The sequence below is a fragment of the Lotus japonicus genome, chromosome 6, assembly GCF_012489685.1.
Source record: "Lotus japonicus ecotype B-129 chromosome 6, LjGifu_v1.2".
NCBI lineage: Eukaryota > Viridiplantae > Streptophyta > Magnoliopsida > Fabales > Fabaceae > Lotus > Lotus japonicus.
The window spans coordinates 7,667,196-7,684,263 of NC_080046.1; the positions used below are offsets into that span (position 1 = coordinate 7,667,196).

The window sequence follows — 17,068 nt, forward strand, 5'->3', positions numbered from 1 at the left end:
CTTCAAACGCTGTTATCCAATTTCAGCAATGATTATGTCGATAATCTATACCGCGCACAAATGTAAATTATATATAAAATATTATCACAAGTGTTCTAACAAAAGTCATAATGTTTAGGAGATATATAATGATTTTTAATTTCGTTGGTGGAAACGCAAGTAGAATATTAATTCTTTATTTATGAACGTATACGCAGTCAATTGCTATACCGCTCAATTAGATTGTAAACTGAAAAGATTATGTATAAAGACCCCGTGCATAGCACGGGTCACAATCCTAGTATACATAGCAAACAGATGGCGGCAATGAGAAGTTGAGAACCTGTTCGCATAATGATAAAACACAGTATGCCAATGTAATGCTAGATTATTGTTTTAAATTTGTATGTAGTATTAATAATTTTTTTGAAAATATGTAGTATTAATAAGCATATATATATAAATATCATGTTCAAAAAAGTATCTATATATTATATATATTTAATATATATATTACCGAGTCAAGCGGTTCAACCAGTGACCCAGTGGTTGAACCAGTGACTCATTGACCCAGTGCCTCGACCGAGTCGATCACCGGTTCGAGTCTGATAACACTGATCTTGACACTCCAAACATCCTAATGCCTAAAAGGCCTCAAATACTCAGACTAGAGGCAATTGTTACTTAATAAAATGAAATGCTCAATGTACTTCAGCCCAATATCGATAACCCTTTACTACGTTCATATGTCCTTACTCTGGTCAAGCACCAGAACACCCCTTTACCAATTATTTGTCGATGTTCCATCTGATTAGTCATTGGTAATGAGCAACGATATGGATGATATGGATGCTTGCTATATACATAGAAGGTCCTCAATCAACAACTTTTGTTTGCATTGCATGCAACAAGTTGGCGAGTGATCCTGTTCCGAGCTGGATCGTAGATCACTAAAACAGCAAAGGATTTTATTGGAGGATTAATTAACAATATATATTAAATTTTGTAACTCCATAAATTGTTTTTTTTGTTACAGCTCCAGAAATTGTTTGTATAATAAGCTTCAAGCCAATAATTTATTTAATAATTAAATACAAATTCTGCTCAGCACTGGTGGCAATAAAAAAAATTAAAATAGAATCTACCTTCTGAACTTTTATTTTTCTCCATATATTTCCAAGTCTCTACGAGCAGGGCAGAGTCAAATTTTGGGAAAAGGCTGAATAACAATCAACTTGCAAACTCTCAGCCATTAAGATAACATGCTTTGACCACACTTATCTCTGTTCTACTTTTCATGTTAGCACAAGTCAATCTGGAATCAATGTCATACATTGGGATTGAGAGGAACTGTCTGATCAGGAACTGGATCTTGGTTACCTTCGCTATCAGATGGTTGGGATTCATGTTTAGCAGCAGCCTGCAATACCCGGTTTTGAACATCTAATGATGAAGGTGATGTAGGTAACCCTATGCCATTTGATTCCAATTTTCCAGCAGCCCATGAAAAAGCTTGAGCTCCACGTTTAACAGGAGCAAGCAACAGCCTTTGAAGGAAAAAAGAAGACAATGAGCTTAAATTTCTTAACAGATGAGTGCAAAAATGCCAAGAAAGGATACACAAAAGATAACACAATTCATATAATATATAGGCAATAGTTCAGAACATATAGATAACAAGCTTGATCTCTTCCATTATGTCATCAACCAACTACCTAAAATGTTTAAGCTACTGGGGAAAAACACTTGAATAGTTTGTATTATATTTCAAACATGCCCCATCATGCAAGAGCCCATCGGCCTTAATCTGTTGAACAGCCATGGTGTAAGCTTCTGTCAGACAGCCATGGTGTAAGCTTCTTCAACTGGTGCTTAATTGGCTTGTGTGCTCAGACTCACAAACCTTGTGTTAAATTTCAAATTTTATTAGACTAATGGAGGCAATGATGATTGAACTCCAGATTACTTTGTCATAGTTACTCTGATTCCATGTCGTCTGGGACGAAACCAAGTATATGGGGCCATTGCTGGATTTTCCGCCCTCGAAATTATTATACTTCTGATTTCAATTAGCCATTGTTAATTTTGAATGTGTTAATATTTTTCTAGCTCCATCGCTGCATGTCATGAATAAGTTATCCAAAAAACATAAGTTGTGGGGTGAAGACTCAGATGGTTTTATATTATATTTCTACCAAATGAACTTAATATTAAGATAACTTATGAACATATAAGCCACGGTTATTAGAAAGTAGTGAAATCGCAAGAATCCTGTCTAATATTAAGATTATATGAACAAATATCCATCATGAAGTATACTTGCCTCACATCTTGATTCAAATCTTCCGATTTTTCATACGAAGAAAGCCGCAGATAGATGGTCTGGTGAGTACAAAATGGAGCATTTTATGAGGAAATGAAAAAACTCTGATGCTATTGACCAAGAACTATAAAACATGACAGTATATGAGAATCTCCCGGCAGATAAATAAAATTGGACTACCATGAGATTCCCACCATAAATGGTTATATAAACCATATTCTTCTAACAAGAAAACTTAACCGAAGCACTCGCTGAAAGTAATACACATACCAAACTGAGGCCAAACACACCAATCAACTGTAATGTCTTCTCCCACTCTGGCACAATATTTGTTAGTGCTTTGTTAGATCAAGATAAGCAAAAAATTCTCATACGATTCAAGAATGATTAAAAATGGTTAAAATTGATGGAGTAGGTTTCAGAGACATTGACTCACTAAGTGCAGGATGTTTAATGAAATTAGGGCTCTGGTTTAAGCTACTGAACCAATGAACTTACAGACACGAAATAACCTCTTAAACATAATCTGAGAATAAGTAAACTAGTTAACTTAACATAGACCTTTGGTGATAGGTTATAGGTATATATATGCAGAGCACATATTAAAAGGAAAAACAATCTAGTACCCACTCAGACTAATTGCAATATAATGTAAGCCAAATTTATCAATTCTGAACAAATAAAAGAACATGCACATACCTGACAATGCATACAACCCCACAGTAAGAGCCTGAATCAGAAGTAGTTGCATTCATTAGCAGGTAATAAAATCGAATATTATCATGTAACCATGTTTGAATCAAATCAAATATGAAAAGAATCGATGCCTTAATGGTATCAAGGAAGTAGACAATATTTTCATAAGATTATTGTTCATGACTTGGATATATTTGGTAAATTACATATTCAGAAAGGAATGAGTGGCTTTGTGAAGTAATAGATTGTACAACAGAAGAATAAATGAAATAGCTAGAAACTTCTATTAAGTCCTTTTATACCTTTACTTCTCTCAACATATGTCACTCCAGTAAAAAACTGATTTCTATCCTATGGCGGCATTTGTTAGAGAAGTCTAAAATGAAACCATCAACGTGACTTCACCTAACAGCTTAAGCTTTTGGGATAGGTTCATGACATGGTATCAAAGCCTTTATGACCAAGTTCGACCTTTCTTATGCCTATTATTCTAAAAAAAGTTGAATTTCAGCAGAAGGTAGGTGGACATGTACTGTCCACGCTTCAAGCCCAATGGGCTCTTGCGTTTGCATGTTAGAATATTAAATAAAAACCATTGTTTGTTTTCATGTAACAGCTTAAACTTTTGGAGTAGCTGAATAGTTCATGACAGCATTCTCCATATCATGTTATAAAGGATATGAACCGTATAAATTTGATTTAAAAATACAACCATCAACCAAAATGACAAATAACTATGTTGGAAAGATAACAAAGATTTCATATAGGTAACTTTAGACTTACCGTACCATAACCTAAAAGTTGCCAGGGAGACGGACGAATATCCTCTAGAATTGCTTCAGCTTCCTGTACAAGTAACAACATGCATGCATAAATAAACGAACAATAGTTATAAGGTCTGTTTGTTTGTTTGTTTAAAATTTAAAAAGAAAAAAGTAATTCTATTATGCATTTGATTTCAGTTTTTTGCCAGAAGCTATTTTGAACTGAAAAGCACTAAAATAGATTTTTTGAGATTTTGTTCATATAAACTTGGCCTGATTATCGTATGTTTTAACAGTCTTATAAAGCATATCTTTTCATATGTTGGAAATAATGTGAATAGGGTGATTATAGGATGATTTTAAAATGTATATTATCATGTAAATAAGGTATTTATGCTAACAATGGATCCTTGTATTTATAACACCTATAATATATATATCATTCTCCAGTGTGTAATAAACACGAATACATCATTTGTTATCTTGATTTCTCTGTCTCTCAACAGACTACAATACGTTTTTTCCTCAGAAAGACCTATAATCAAAGAAAGTTTCTCTTTAATCTTTTTACTTGCCTTAAAGCCTACCCATGACACAAGAATGAAAGAAATTGAGACAAAGTAGCTGCACAACTAGTTAGGCGGTTAAGAGTAGTTAAGGAATTGATTATGTCTATGTGATTAGCTTAAAAAGTAGGAAGATGATTTATTCTGAAGTGCTTTAGTTGGAGAACTGAGCACTAGCTTGGTTGTACAAGGGGAAAACATTGTTTAAGTGAAAACCCTTGGAAGGAGAATTTTCTTTCTTCTCTCTCTCTCTTTTTTTTTTCCTTTCTGTTTGCCATTCAATTATCATCACAGAAGCACTTTTGTAATTTCTCTCTTCTCTTTTTTCTCAGCCCTCTCTCTGAAATCTCAGATTCTGATTTTGGGTTCATAACAGACGCACACACACACACTAGAATATTTGCAAAAGTAAATAGAACAAATGCTGGAAGAAATTTTAAATAGTCAAGGCAATGTCAGAGAAGGATCTGAATAAGAATTTAATATTTTCATTTTATTTTGTCCTAAAAGAAGATAGATGCCATATAGGCTCAAGTCACCAATAAAATTCTTGATACACCCATTGAAGGAATGCAAGGGACAATGAAACTGCACTAAAATAAAATGCAAAATTGTAGATGGCTGCAATAGTGCAGCTTTAGTAATGATTTTCAAATACAAAGACAATGAAACTAGACTAACAACTAAAGGTAGCCAGCCACTCACTTACTAAAGCAAGAATTTAGTAAATTCAGGCTCTTATTAAACGGCTAGTTCACCACAAAGAGCTTAAGTCATAGTTCAAGCACTTAGTGGCCGCACCATTACCTGACACTAGAGCTTCCATTCCATTATTTTTGGTAATGTAAGTAGCAGAGCTCATATTGATAAAGATACAGATCAAAAGCAATAGTTTGACAAATACCTCATTGAGGATGGAAAGTGCTGTCTCAGGTTTAAGTTCCTTGACGCGGAGACTTTGTTTTTTCCAAGACTGAAAGCCACCTTGAACCAAGTACGTATTCTGGTAACATCATATACAGGTTATTAAATTACTCCAACTTATGGATTTGATTTCACAGAAATTGATAATTAACTCAATTGCCACAAGGGTGTCTACTAATCAACCAGGGCAATGCTAACCACCGCAAGGTAGACACTTGATTTAAAAGAGCTGTCTCTGTGTCTTGCACAAATCTTACAGTGGACATTCATGATGACACTAAAGAACTAAGTAAGTTGTGTTAGCTTGAATTTATATGAGTGAGGGCATCTAGAATTCAATCAAATTCAATTCAAGTTTTTTTAATTTACTTTGAGATTATGAGATTTTTTTATATTCTCACACTCCCTTTCAAGCTAAAGCTTACATACCATTAAGCTTGTTACAGATATATCCTTTAGAAATGAAAACTAATGAGTTTCTTGATGAATTATGTTGGTTGAATATGTAAACATTTAAAACTAGACATTGTCTGTGTTAGAGAAACTCAGAATTGTAAAAGGTGTTTATCATTGATGATTGAAAAGCTAATGATACAAGAGACTGATTACAACTTATATAGAACTCTATAGCTTGTTCAACAAGCTTAACAAACTCAAACTCTAACTGACTCAGTTGACAGCTAAGCATCTAACTGACTCAGTTGACAGCTAAGCATAACCGCATAGCCTAACTGAATTGCCAGCTCATTATAACAACCCTAGTGCTGACTGTTAGTACAGTCAGCAACTACTAAAGTGTAACTCTGTACACATTCATACAATGTACCCTAATATCCTCCCGCAAACTCAAGGTGGGTGGGAAACTAGTTTCTCACACACATTGAGTTTGTTTCTAAGAGCCTCAAAACGAGTAGGAGAAAGAGCCTTGGTATCAGCAAGCTGATCAATAGAAGGCACATGCTGCACATGAAGAGAATTATTGAGAACTTTTTCCCTGACAAAGATGATATCAAGTTCCATATGCTTGGTGCGGGTGTGCAACACAGGATTATGAGTTAAGGCCACTGCCCCCATATTATCACAGTAAATTCTGGGAGTAGAAAATGGAACATGAAGCTCATGAAGTAAGGATTGAATCCAAAGCAATTCTGCAGATGTATTGGCCAGACTTCTGTACTCTGCCTCAGTGCTAGAACAAGCTACCAGAGTTTGTTTCTTGGAAGCCCATGAAACCAAGTTAGGACCAAAGAAAATACAAGATCCGGAAGTGGACCTCCTATCATCAGGATCTGAGCCCCAATCAGCATCACAAAAAGCCTCCAAAGACACTAGTGAAGATAGAGAACAGGGCCTAATGTGTAAACCATGATGAATAGTCCCTTTGAGATACCTAAGAATCCTTTTTACTGCCTTCCAATGTTCTTCCAGAGGTTGACTAAGAAACTGGCAGACTTTATTAACTGAGTAGCTAATTTCTGGCCTAGTCAAGGTAGCATACTGCAATGCCCCAACTATAGATCTGTAAAGAGTTGGATTTTCAAAATAATCAGCACCAAATTTACTTAGTTTTGCACCACTAACCATTGGTGTTGAGATCCCCTTAGCATCAGCCATATCTGCCCTTTCCAGCAAATCACCAATATACTTGGACTGAGTTAAAAGAAGAGATCTATCCTGAAGATGTTGGACTTGTACACCAAGAAAATAATCCAACTTGCCCAATTGCTTTAAAGCAAATTCTGAGTCAAGTTTAGTAACAATTTGTTGAACCAGGGAAAGAGAATTCCCAGTGATGATTATATCATCAACATAGACTAGGACATAAACACAATCTGTTGCTGTGTGGAAAGTGAAGAGAGAGGGATCACAACAGCTAGGTTTGAAACCATTTCTGACCAAAGCAGCCCTCAATTTCTCAAACCAAGCCCTTGGAGCTTGTTTGAGACCATACAAAGCTTTATTAAGCTTGCAAACCAGCTGCTTATCTTCTTGCTGAAAACCTGGTGGTTGTACCATATAAACTTCTTCTTGAAGGGCACCATGAAGGAAGGCATTATTCACATCAAGTTGGTGAATATGCCAATGTTTAGTGACAGCCAAGGAAAGAATAAGCCTGATTGTAACTGGCTTGACAACTGGTGAGAATGTTTCAGAAAAGGATCTCAAGGATCGTAGAAGGCTCTGATACCATGTTAGAGAAACTCAGAATTGTAAAAGGTGTTTATCATTGATGATTGAAAAGCTAATGATACAAGAGACTGATTACAACTTATATAGAACTCTATAGCTTGTTCAACAAGCTTAACAAACTCAAACTCTAACTGACTCAGTTGACAGCTAAGCATCTAACTGACTCAGTTGACAGCTAAGCATAACCGCATAGCCTAACTGAATTGCCAGCTCATTATAACAACCCTAGTGCTGACTGTTAGTACAGTCAGCAACTACTAAAGTGTAACTCTGTACACATTCATACAATGTACCCTAATAGTCTGGTAGGCCTCCTTTTATGTGGGCAGGCTTCGTCATTTTGAATACAACTTTGATACATGCACACTCATTTTTTCTTCCATCTCACTTCCACCCACTTTCTCTTCCTACCGCTCTCTTCATTTTGTATCACATCACCCATCACATCTGTTACTTATCTCTCTTATATTCCCATCTCTCTCAAGGTGGAGTGAATTTCAGGTGTGGATGGGTTTTTTTATGATTAGGTTTCCTTATAACCATAAATAAAAGATTTCATACTACTTTACAAGATATCTGACAGTTCTAACTTGAAAGAAGACTCAGCCAGAATTTCTACAAAATTATGAAAACAGGTTTATCTTGAAGTACTATTTTCATTATCATTTTGTGTGCCAGTCACTGCATCGGTTTTTGGGTCGTGACATTTAGAGCTCAGATCTTGTTAGGCACAGGCCTCAGCAACAAAATAAAGTTAGGAAGGTGTATGCACAAAGGAATAAACACTACTAGAGGGAGTGAGGTTAGTTCACAATGGGTTTCAGCAGTAGTTTTATGCTACAAATCAATCACAAAAGTTAAGCAGCAAATATCTCAGCAAGTATTGACATACTTGCCTTGACCCCAAATTGCCTCAAGGATCTTGCAATGCTTTTAGAACGAGTACCATCAGCATCCAACACTATAACCTTGGAACTGTCCTATAGTCCAGAGAAAAAGAAAGATTCTGAGACACCATTTCTCATCATAATCTGTGATCACATATATAAAAGAAAGTATTGTCACACAAACTTCAAGTCATTGAATATATATTAATCTCTTACCATGGACTCGTACTTACTGTTCATTGTACAGGTACAAGATATATAGGCACTTTAAAACCCTGTATATGTCCTTGGAAAAATAAAATGATGAAACTACCAAAAGACAATGCCTATTTTATAAACAGTGCATAACTTTAACATGCAGTCATATATCTCTCTTGAGGTTCAATACTTTCATACTTTCATGTCATAATATTAAAGGAAAGAAATTGAAGTGCATGAATAAAATACCGATTATCAGAGAGCGTCACAAGGAAAAAAATCTAAAAATAAATCTGAATTTATTAATTCCTAACACTTATATTCGACTTTATTCAGAACACTAGACACAGTTTCGAGAAAAAAAACTAAATACCTTAACAATCTTCAAATTTCGAATAATCGCAGCAATCAAGGAATCATCCAGGTCTCTACCACTCTTCAACAACTTGCGCGTGGAGCCATCAACCTGAAAATTACACAACATGTTACTTTAGCAGTAGACAGATAACAAATTAATTGTTAATCCATCTGACAAGCGACCAAGGTTTCAAACTTTGTTCCATTTACATAGTTAAGTCATATGTCAATGGTCCCAGTGAACATGATACGTTATTTTAAACATTATCATGCATTAAACGAACCTCAAGTGGAGTAACACTTGCATATCGAAAACGAGCAGCCCGCCGAAGATCAGGAATACCATCTTTTTCACGCAAATCCTGCAGAAATGTGGGGGCGGGAGAGGATGGGGGCAGCAACTTCATTGGTCAAGCTTGATATCAAAATATTTAGCCAAACAAATGCAAAGTGATAGGAAAACTTTCTCAATACAAGGAGACCATTGTTTTAAGTTTGGAAGAAGTGTTGAACAAAGAAAGAATGTGCATCCGAAGATTCAAAATACCAGGATAGTTTGACTTTACTTTCATAAATTACATAAGTGCTTCTCCCACTCTGATTAAAAAATCCTGAAGAATTAACCATAACTTGCCTCGGGGCGGACATCTATAAGTGCGGCATTTTTGTCCCCAGCCAGAAGCTCCAAAGCTGATTGAGGGGATAAATCTCCTGAGTAACCTCCGTATGTCGACAACCAGTAAACAACCCTGCATATATCTGACATCTATTACAGGCAGCGTTTGTGATGGAAATTTAATTCTTCAACACAGATAAATAGACATATTACTTTTAAGGAAAGAGAAATTCACACCATAATGTTGCTGAAGAGCCGACAAAAACAACAAATGGAATAATTGGGTCATTTGGATCCAAGCCAAGACTCTTCTCCAGTGAGTAGAAAGCCAAGTATATCTGCCGACAGGACAAAAAAATCACAATATAATATGTTAACAGGCTAGAAAGTTGCTAACAAACTTAGAATGTTTGTGGAATGAAATAGCATATTAAGAACAAGGATACAAACTATCTCAAACATAAATTAAAGCAAAGATCTTCCTAAGCTAGAGCTGATGAAGAACCAGCCATGCATTGGATGATTTGACTCACAACTCATTTGACAATTCAAATTAAATTTCAAACAAACATTAACCAATATAAATTTACGAGGGAAGTTAAGACTTAGAATCAGGTAAGATTCAGAGTAAGAATCCGATTGAAACTCTATTAAGCTGCAAAATGTTACCTTTTGAGTTGCAGACCCAACAGGCCTCAAGATCTCTGTTGCTTTGTCTTCATATACATTGACTGTATCCCTAATCCCTGCAGGAAGGAGCTCCTTAGCTGACCCGTAGAGGTAAACAACGTAGGAAGCTCCACTTGCTAGAGAACTCTCTGCTGCTATGATTGCACGGCGCAATGCATCAACAGCCAAAGCAGGTGCTTTATTTGTGACTCCACTGAGGTCACTTGAAAAGCTTGTAAACTTCTTATTTGCTACCTCCCCTGATTGATCAACAGCAGAAAATGCCTTACTAAAAGCATTATCTGCAGATTTCGTGGCATTATTTACAATAGAATCTATAAAAGAAGTGGCTGTATCCAGCGAACTTCGCAAAGCATTTTCTCCCTTATTAACCGATGCATTGAATGACTCATTGATTCCAGCCACAAGGTCACCAACACTTGCTTTTGTACTGGCCAACGATTCATTGTCCGCGCTAATTGAACTAGGCAGTGATGCAAAATTCTCTGGTTGTGCCGGTACAACTAATGTGCTGAATCCTTCAGTTGATTCTTTTGCAAAGTCTAGAGTCTCCTCTGGCACAGTAGATAAATTATATCTTTCTATGTATTTGAGTTCTCCAACATCACTCAGTGAATAATGCGGATCGGTTCCCACTTGTTGTAAATGGCCCCATGTATCTGTAAGGTATCCTTGTTCACTTTGAGAGACAAAACTACCCGAAACAGCTTTCATAGCTTGTGCTGTAAATGAATATCTCCGTGAATGTGTTCCATTTTGCAAACCCAGAAACACACCTTCTTCTGCCACACATCTGTTCTCAATATCCTTTCTAACTGGGCACAGGGGTTGCAGTCCCCCAAATAAAGGAATCTGCAAGTACATGATTAATTGTTTCAATAAACAAAATCTAACTGAGTGCATGTTTGAAAATTCTTCTACGATTGATTCTAAAACTAAAATCAATTATGGAGAGAAGCTTCTGAGTAACTTCTCGATATCCGACGAAATAGAAGCCGATCCAAACATACTATGATAGAGTTTTACCAACAAAAAAAAAAGTAAATAATGGATAGAATTGGACCTGGGAAGATGAGGAATAGCACGGTGTGGCTGAGCAAACAGGCAACATTATTCTCATTCAATTTTTGTTCTGGCAGCTATCATCCTCTGCTCAAAATCAACAACACATGCATTCAATTTTGAGAGTTTATTATATTATACTTAAAATTGAAAGTTGAGTTGCATGATTCTAAACAAGAGACACAAATGGCTTCACATTCTAAAATGCCATCGTAGATTTTGAGTTTTAGAAAGCCAAGCAAAAGTGAATTAAACTCAAATTCAAATTAATTAATTAATCTAATATACTAAAAATTTTAACAAGGGTTCACTCACCTTAGCTCCTTTTGGGTCTACGAAGTTATGGCTATTTATTTATTTAAAAAACAAACGTTGATGAGAAATTTTTGTGGAATGTTTTGATAGATTATCCGAATCGAAAGAGAGGGTATGGTGGTACTAGACTGGCTCATCCTATTCGCTTCCTCATTTTTGTCTCTTATGCATACACTAGTTTTATACCCGTGCATTCACGGGGAGATATTCTATAATTTTATTTCTATAAATATTATAAAAAATTATCAATATTTACTGAAATTATATTTAAATTTTTTTTAATTTTTTTTTTGATACATCGGAAAATGACAAAAAGAACGAAAACTAAGACACTCTTAGCTTATTTTGAAGCAATAAGGCTTCAAGCTCTATGGATGGGAACTCCACTTGTTGGAAGCCTCGATTCCTCATCCAAGCACCTTGCTTGGCTAACCAATCAGCTGCCCAATTAACCTCTCTGGGAACCCAATAGAGCTCCACCCTCCAACACCTGCCCACAAGCTCGAAGACTTCCTGCAGGATTCCAGCTTGAGCGTGATGAGTAATCTGGGCACGCTTCATGACCACCTCTATAAGATCATTACAGTTTGACTCGCAGATCAATTGTCGAGTGCCGTTGCGCCAAGCCATAGCCAGCCCATCACGAAGAGCCATAGCTTCCGCTGCAAAAGCGCACCCTCGAACCTTGTGGCTATAGAAGCTGCAACTCCATTCACCTGAACTATCCCTCAGCAAGCCTCCACCTCCCATAAGATTGGCACCCTTAAGAAAGCTACCGTCCACATTAAGTTTCATGAACCCAATAGGGGGGCAGTCCATCTTGTTCGCATCCAGGAGAAGTCCGTGTCCATGGACTCTGGCTTAATATTATTTTTAACATCAAAACATTTTTTCTTGTGAAAGTTTTTATTGCATATTTTTTTTGGTGAATGGGAAAGAATTTTATCATGTAATTTAAACTTAAATATATATACATTAATTTTTTTAAGCTCCATACGGTATAATTTATCTGTTAAATTTTCATAATTATATATATATATTTACTTTTAAAATGATTGAAAATCATTGAAAAATTAATTATTGAGAAATTATGAATATCTCTTTTTTATTAGTTTTAACACAAATGGATTTTCATGAAAACTATTCCTCCTCGTGATAGTTTTTTTCCCGTATTTTGTACAAAAATGAAATGAAACTATATTGTTGTGTAGTACACTTTTAACATAAAATTATTTAGTAAAGTAGTGAATTTAATTAAATTTTATTGTTCTATTAATTTTTACATGGAAATACTTTCATGTAAAATGATCCTTCTAATCTTCGCACATGCTTTAAGTGCAAGATTTTAACCCTATAAACTTTTTTTTGGTTATATATATGTAGTAATGTTTTCTAATCTTCACATGAATTATTTTTATCATCAAATTACCATACTTTGATGTATATTTAATTCTATTTTGTTTTGTTTACATGTGCAAGAATTCTAAAATTACTAACATAGTAATAAAAAGGTCTTGAAATTAAATTAAAATTACTAAAGAAATAATAAAAAGGTCCAACTTATCCACACACCATGATAACCTTAGCAGCATTCTTAGTACAAATCCAATCCGTTTCATAATCGATTTTCTCAAAACCAGTAATGATATATACACACCTCATTTTTTAAACACTCCATTTCCACATCTTTTTATTTATATCTCTCTTCTCTTATCATCTATCACATCTCATACTTTCTCTCTCTTACTTTTTCTTTTCTTTCTATCTCTCTTCTCCTTCCACCTCTCTCCACCTCAAAGAGAGGTGTGAAGATAACATTATTCTCTCAAAACCAGTAATAATATATACACACCTCATTTTTTAAATACTCAATCTAAAAAAATCCTAAAAAGCAGCATAACTTGGGGATAAATGTCATAGACTGAAACTTGGGAAGATGATTACTTGAGAAAGATCTGCTAAAATTTATAAAGTCACATAAATTAGGCAAATGGGTCTTTTAGTTGTCTTCCATACTAAATTCTCATATGCCAGATAAATTAACAAATCCATGCTAGCCGTTCTAGGGGCAAGTCTGGTTAGATACTTGGTGCAGTTCCTTCACCAAACTCTCTTTCTCTGCATCAAAAGTATAGTAAGCCACTACAGACATTAACTTCTGTAATATTTGATCAAATTCAATTGTTTGACTAAAGATAGGTGAGTCCATCAGTCTGCATGTCATAGAATGAAACTCCATGTCCTCCAGTACACAAAAGATTATCTAAAGATAGGTGAGTACATTAGTCTGCAAATTCAAAAGTACTTCCACCAATATTAATGAGACTTTGGCAATATTTGAAACATCAAAATTCTTACTTAATTGCTTCCGCATCAATATAGTGAAAAAGAGAGGAGATTAATAGGTGTATCTGAATCAATATCAATATATATTAGAAAAGAACAACTTTTAGCATGACATGTCGCTCTCACAGGCCAAGTTAGTGACGTGTCGCTCCTAGATTAATTCTCACCTAATATTTTACATGTAAGCTCTTTCTCCTTGGCCCCACTTGCCACATGTGCCCTGATTTTTCCTTACCTTATTTCTCCTTAATAAAAAAATACATTTTTAAATTTTAGATTTGATTAGGATTTAGGTTTTTTATTTATTGATTTTATCTTAATTTATTTTTAGAGTATTAATTATTTTTTATGGTATTTTTATTGAATTTTCGTATTTTTAATTAATTCCAGATTTTATGAGTTTTTATTGTGATTTGCTAGATTTTGATAGTTTTTATCTATTTTTATTTAGTACATTTTTAAATTTAAGATTTGATTAGGATTTATGTTGTTTATTTCTGTATTTTATCTTAATTTATATTATTATTTATTTTTAGAGTATTAATTATTTTTTATGGTCTTTTTATTGAATTTTCGGATTTTTAATTAATTCCGGATTTTATGAGTTTTTATTGTGATTTGCTAGATTTTGATAGTTTTTATCTATATTTATTTAGTACATTTTTAAATTTTAGATTTGATTAGGATTTATGTTGTTTATTTCATGATTTTATCTTAATATAAAATCTGTGATAATTGATTTAAATCAATAATACATCCCATCAGCAAAAACCCTCTTAAAAATGAGAGAAAGGAGAAGTTGTAGATTTTTTTCCTTACATCTTTTTTATTTGGTAATTTTTTCTTTTTGCCTGCTTCTTGCACCGAGGAAATTAATTATTATTGTTGGTGCTTGCCGTTACAACTACAGAACTACATATCATGGATGTGATTTTACTGCTTATCTTTGTTCGCTCAAGCTATACTATTGAGGTTAGACTTTTAAAATTGGTGTTATCCTTTCTAATATGCTAAACGCCTAAACCAATGTTCTAACAATAAATTGATTTCCTTGGCTTCCCTGGAAACATTTGACATGAATTTATCTGTAGGTACAGAACGACAATGAGGTGCATACCTCTTTCTGACTACACTCTCTGATTCTCAGCTAGCTGAAGATGAAACATGATTGATGACTCAAGATCTTATCTCGCTCTCATTTCAAGTAAGCCACGAAACATGTGAAACCAGTACTCATGGAGGTTTTTCTCAGTCCATTACATGTATATGTTCACCAGATAAGAGATAGAGATGTGTGTTTGGTGTTGCACTACTGTGATGCATATGTATATATTCACCAGATAAGAGATAGAGATGTGTGTTTGGTGTTGCACTACTGTGATGCATATATAGTTTTACTGACTTAGTTCATCAATTCTACATCTATCTATCATCATTACATATATTAAAAGTCACTTTTCGAAGGCAATATTAGACTTTATCATTAATCATTGTTCTACTATGGTTCAATTAATCAAACTTTAGTGTGATTGGAAGTCTTGCTTGCGTGAGTGTGTAATTATCACATTACGATTTAGTATCAGCATATGTTTTTGATTTGGTTATTGTACTTTCAACAACGGTGCTACATAAAGCAAAGAGTTGTTTTAGCCGTTCAACAAATATAATGGGTCTAAAATTTCTAGAGGGGTTTTCTTCCATTCATCTTCTTTAGTAGCATGTGATTAGTTTCCCCTTACAAATAGATCTGATTGGTTATGGAAACCACTGGAAGACCATAGCCAAAAAGTGGCTTCAATTCATTCTCTGGCTTTCATATTTGTCTGCAAATTTGATTGCTATCTTTGCACTATCATAGCTAGATTGATGTTGCACATATTGCTATTATGTTTGGTGGTCTTTAGTCTATTCTACTCTAACATGTCTATCAATCTCACTTCATGAGTTCTTGATTTTCTGTTACTTAGAATGTAGATACGGCTGGAAGCTGCTGATTTGAAAGCAAGTTTAATTTGAATTAGCATGAGTTCATATTAATTCATGTTAAAGTTGGACAACAATCAGGAATAGCACCTAGGAATGCTGCTGATTTGGAAGCAAGTTCATTTGATTTTTTAATTAGAAATAAATATTTTAATGATTTAAATTCAAAATGTGATACCTTCTTACTTTGTGGATAATTTATAAGAAAAACGGTGATGATAGTGAGGTAGAGAAATCTGAGAGAGATTTTGATGTAAATGGAGATTTTTCTTTCTTATGAGATTTGACTTTTAACCCTTATCCACACCATTCGAAATTTCCATTACTATTATTTTCGACACTTATGTCACTGACAAATAATAATTAGGTTCTGATGTAATGTATATTCTTTGTAATGGAGAATTAAGTAGTTGTTTTTAAGAGTCTTTTATATATAATTCAGATGCAAACAGTATGCACTCAGCTATCACTTGAGCACTAGAGCAAGTAAATGGAGCATACTACGACTGCTTTACTATTCTGAATTTTTTTATCGCAGAAATGCTCCGGTAAGTACAACAAGCTCAAAAGCAGAATAGCATGATGAAACTACTAGATATTATTAATGAACCAAACCTTTCAGTTCCAAACTGTCAAGACCTTCGCTAGAAATTTGTTCTAAAGTACGCCCATTAGTACTACTATAAGAGCAAAGCAACATGCTTCTTATATTGAGAGATAGACAAAAGCAGAGGTTTCCTTAGTAAGCTTTCTCACCTGGATCAACAGAAAAAGCAACTGAAACTCGATCGATGAAAGTTGGAATGGCAAGGTTTACTCTTAAAGTCTTCGGCAGGAGGAGGATACAAGAGATCGACCTTGAAGCAAGCAAGGTATGGTGGGTGTCATCATCTTCATCGATATTACCCACCAGATAGACTTGAGAAAAGACTTTCAGGCATCCTGAGAGTAAGGAGAAGCTGGATCTAAATGTATTAGAAAGAGCCTAAAAGCTTTTATATATAGGAAGAATATTTTACATGAAAATACTTCTACATAAAAATAAATGTTAATAAGATTTCATCGGAATTTATTTTTGTTACAAGAAAAACATAATATAATATAGTTTGATGTTAATTTTTTACTACATAATAATATAGTCCACTTTAATTTTTTTGTACAAATTATTATAG

At 34.5% G+C, this 17,068-nt stretch overlaps 1 protein-coding gene across 1 annotated transcript; it reads right to left on the bottom strand.

The window, feature by feature from the left end:
- Positions 1-962: 962 nt before the first annotated feature.
- On the bottom strand, positions 963-11,713 carry LOC130722462 (uncharacterized). Its single transcript, XM_057573190.1, has 14 exons — positions 11,568-11,713; positions 11,254-11,339; positions 10,170-11,042; positions 9,738-9,838; positions 9,519-9,633; positions 9,169-9,246; positions 8,901-8,993; positions 8,339-8,422; positions 5,233-5,331; positions 3,782-3,844; positions 3,002-3,032; positions 2,573-2,619; positions 2,303-2,361; positions 963-1,526 (listed from the first exon to the last, which is right to left on the bottom strand). The coding sequence occupies exons 2-14, from the start codon at positions 11,308-11,310 to the stop codon at positions 1,307-1,309; spliced, it is 1,920 nt and encodes a 639-aa protein (XP_057429173.1). The 5' UTR covers positions 11,311-11,339; positions 11,568-11,713; the 3' UTR covers positions 963-1,306.
- Between the last annotated feature and the right edge of the window lie 5,355 nt (positions 11,714-17,068).

Excerpts from the sequence above, each read along its gene's own strand:
- LOC130722462 (XM_057573190.1), bottom strand. The coding sequence starts at position 11,310 with ATGAGAATAATGTTGCCTGTTTGCTCAGCCACACCGTGCTATTCCTCA. Across the intron at positions 5,332-8,338 it reads TGAGGCAATTTGGGGTCAAG|AATACGTACTTGGTTCAAGG; the intron begins GCAAGTATGTCA and ends TGATGTTACCAG. Across the intron at positions 3,845-5,232 it reads CACTTTCCATCCTCAATGAG|GAAGCTGAAGCAATTCTAGA; the intron begins GTATTTGTCAAA and ends TTACTTGTACAG.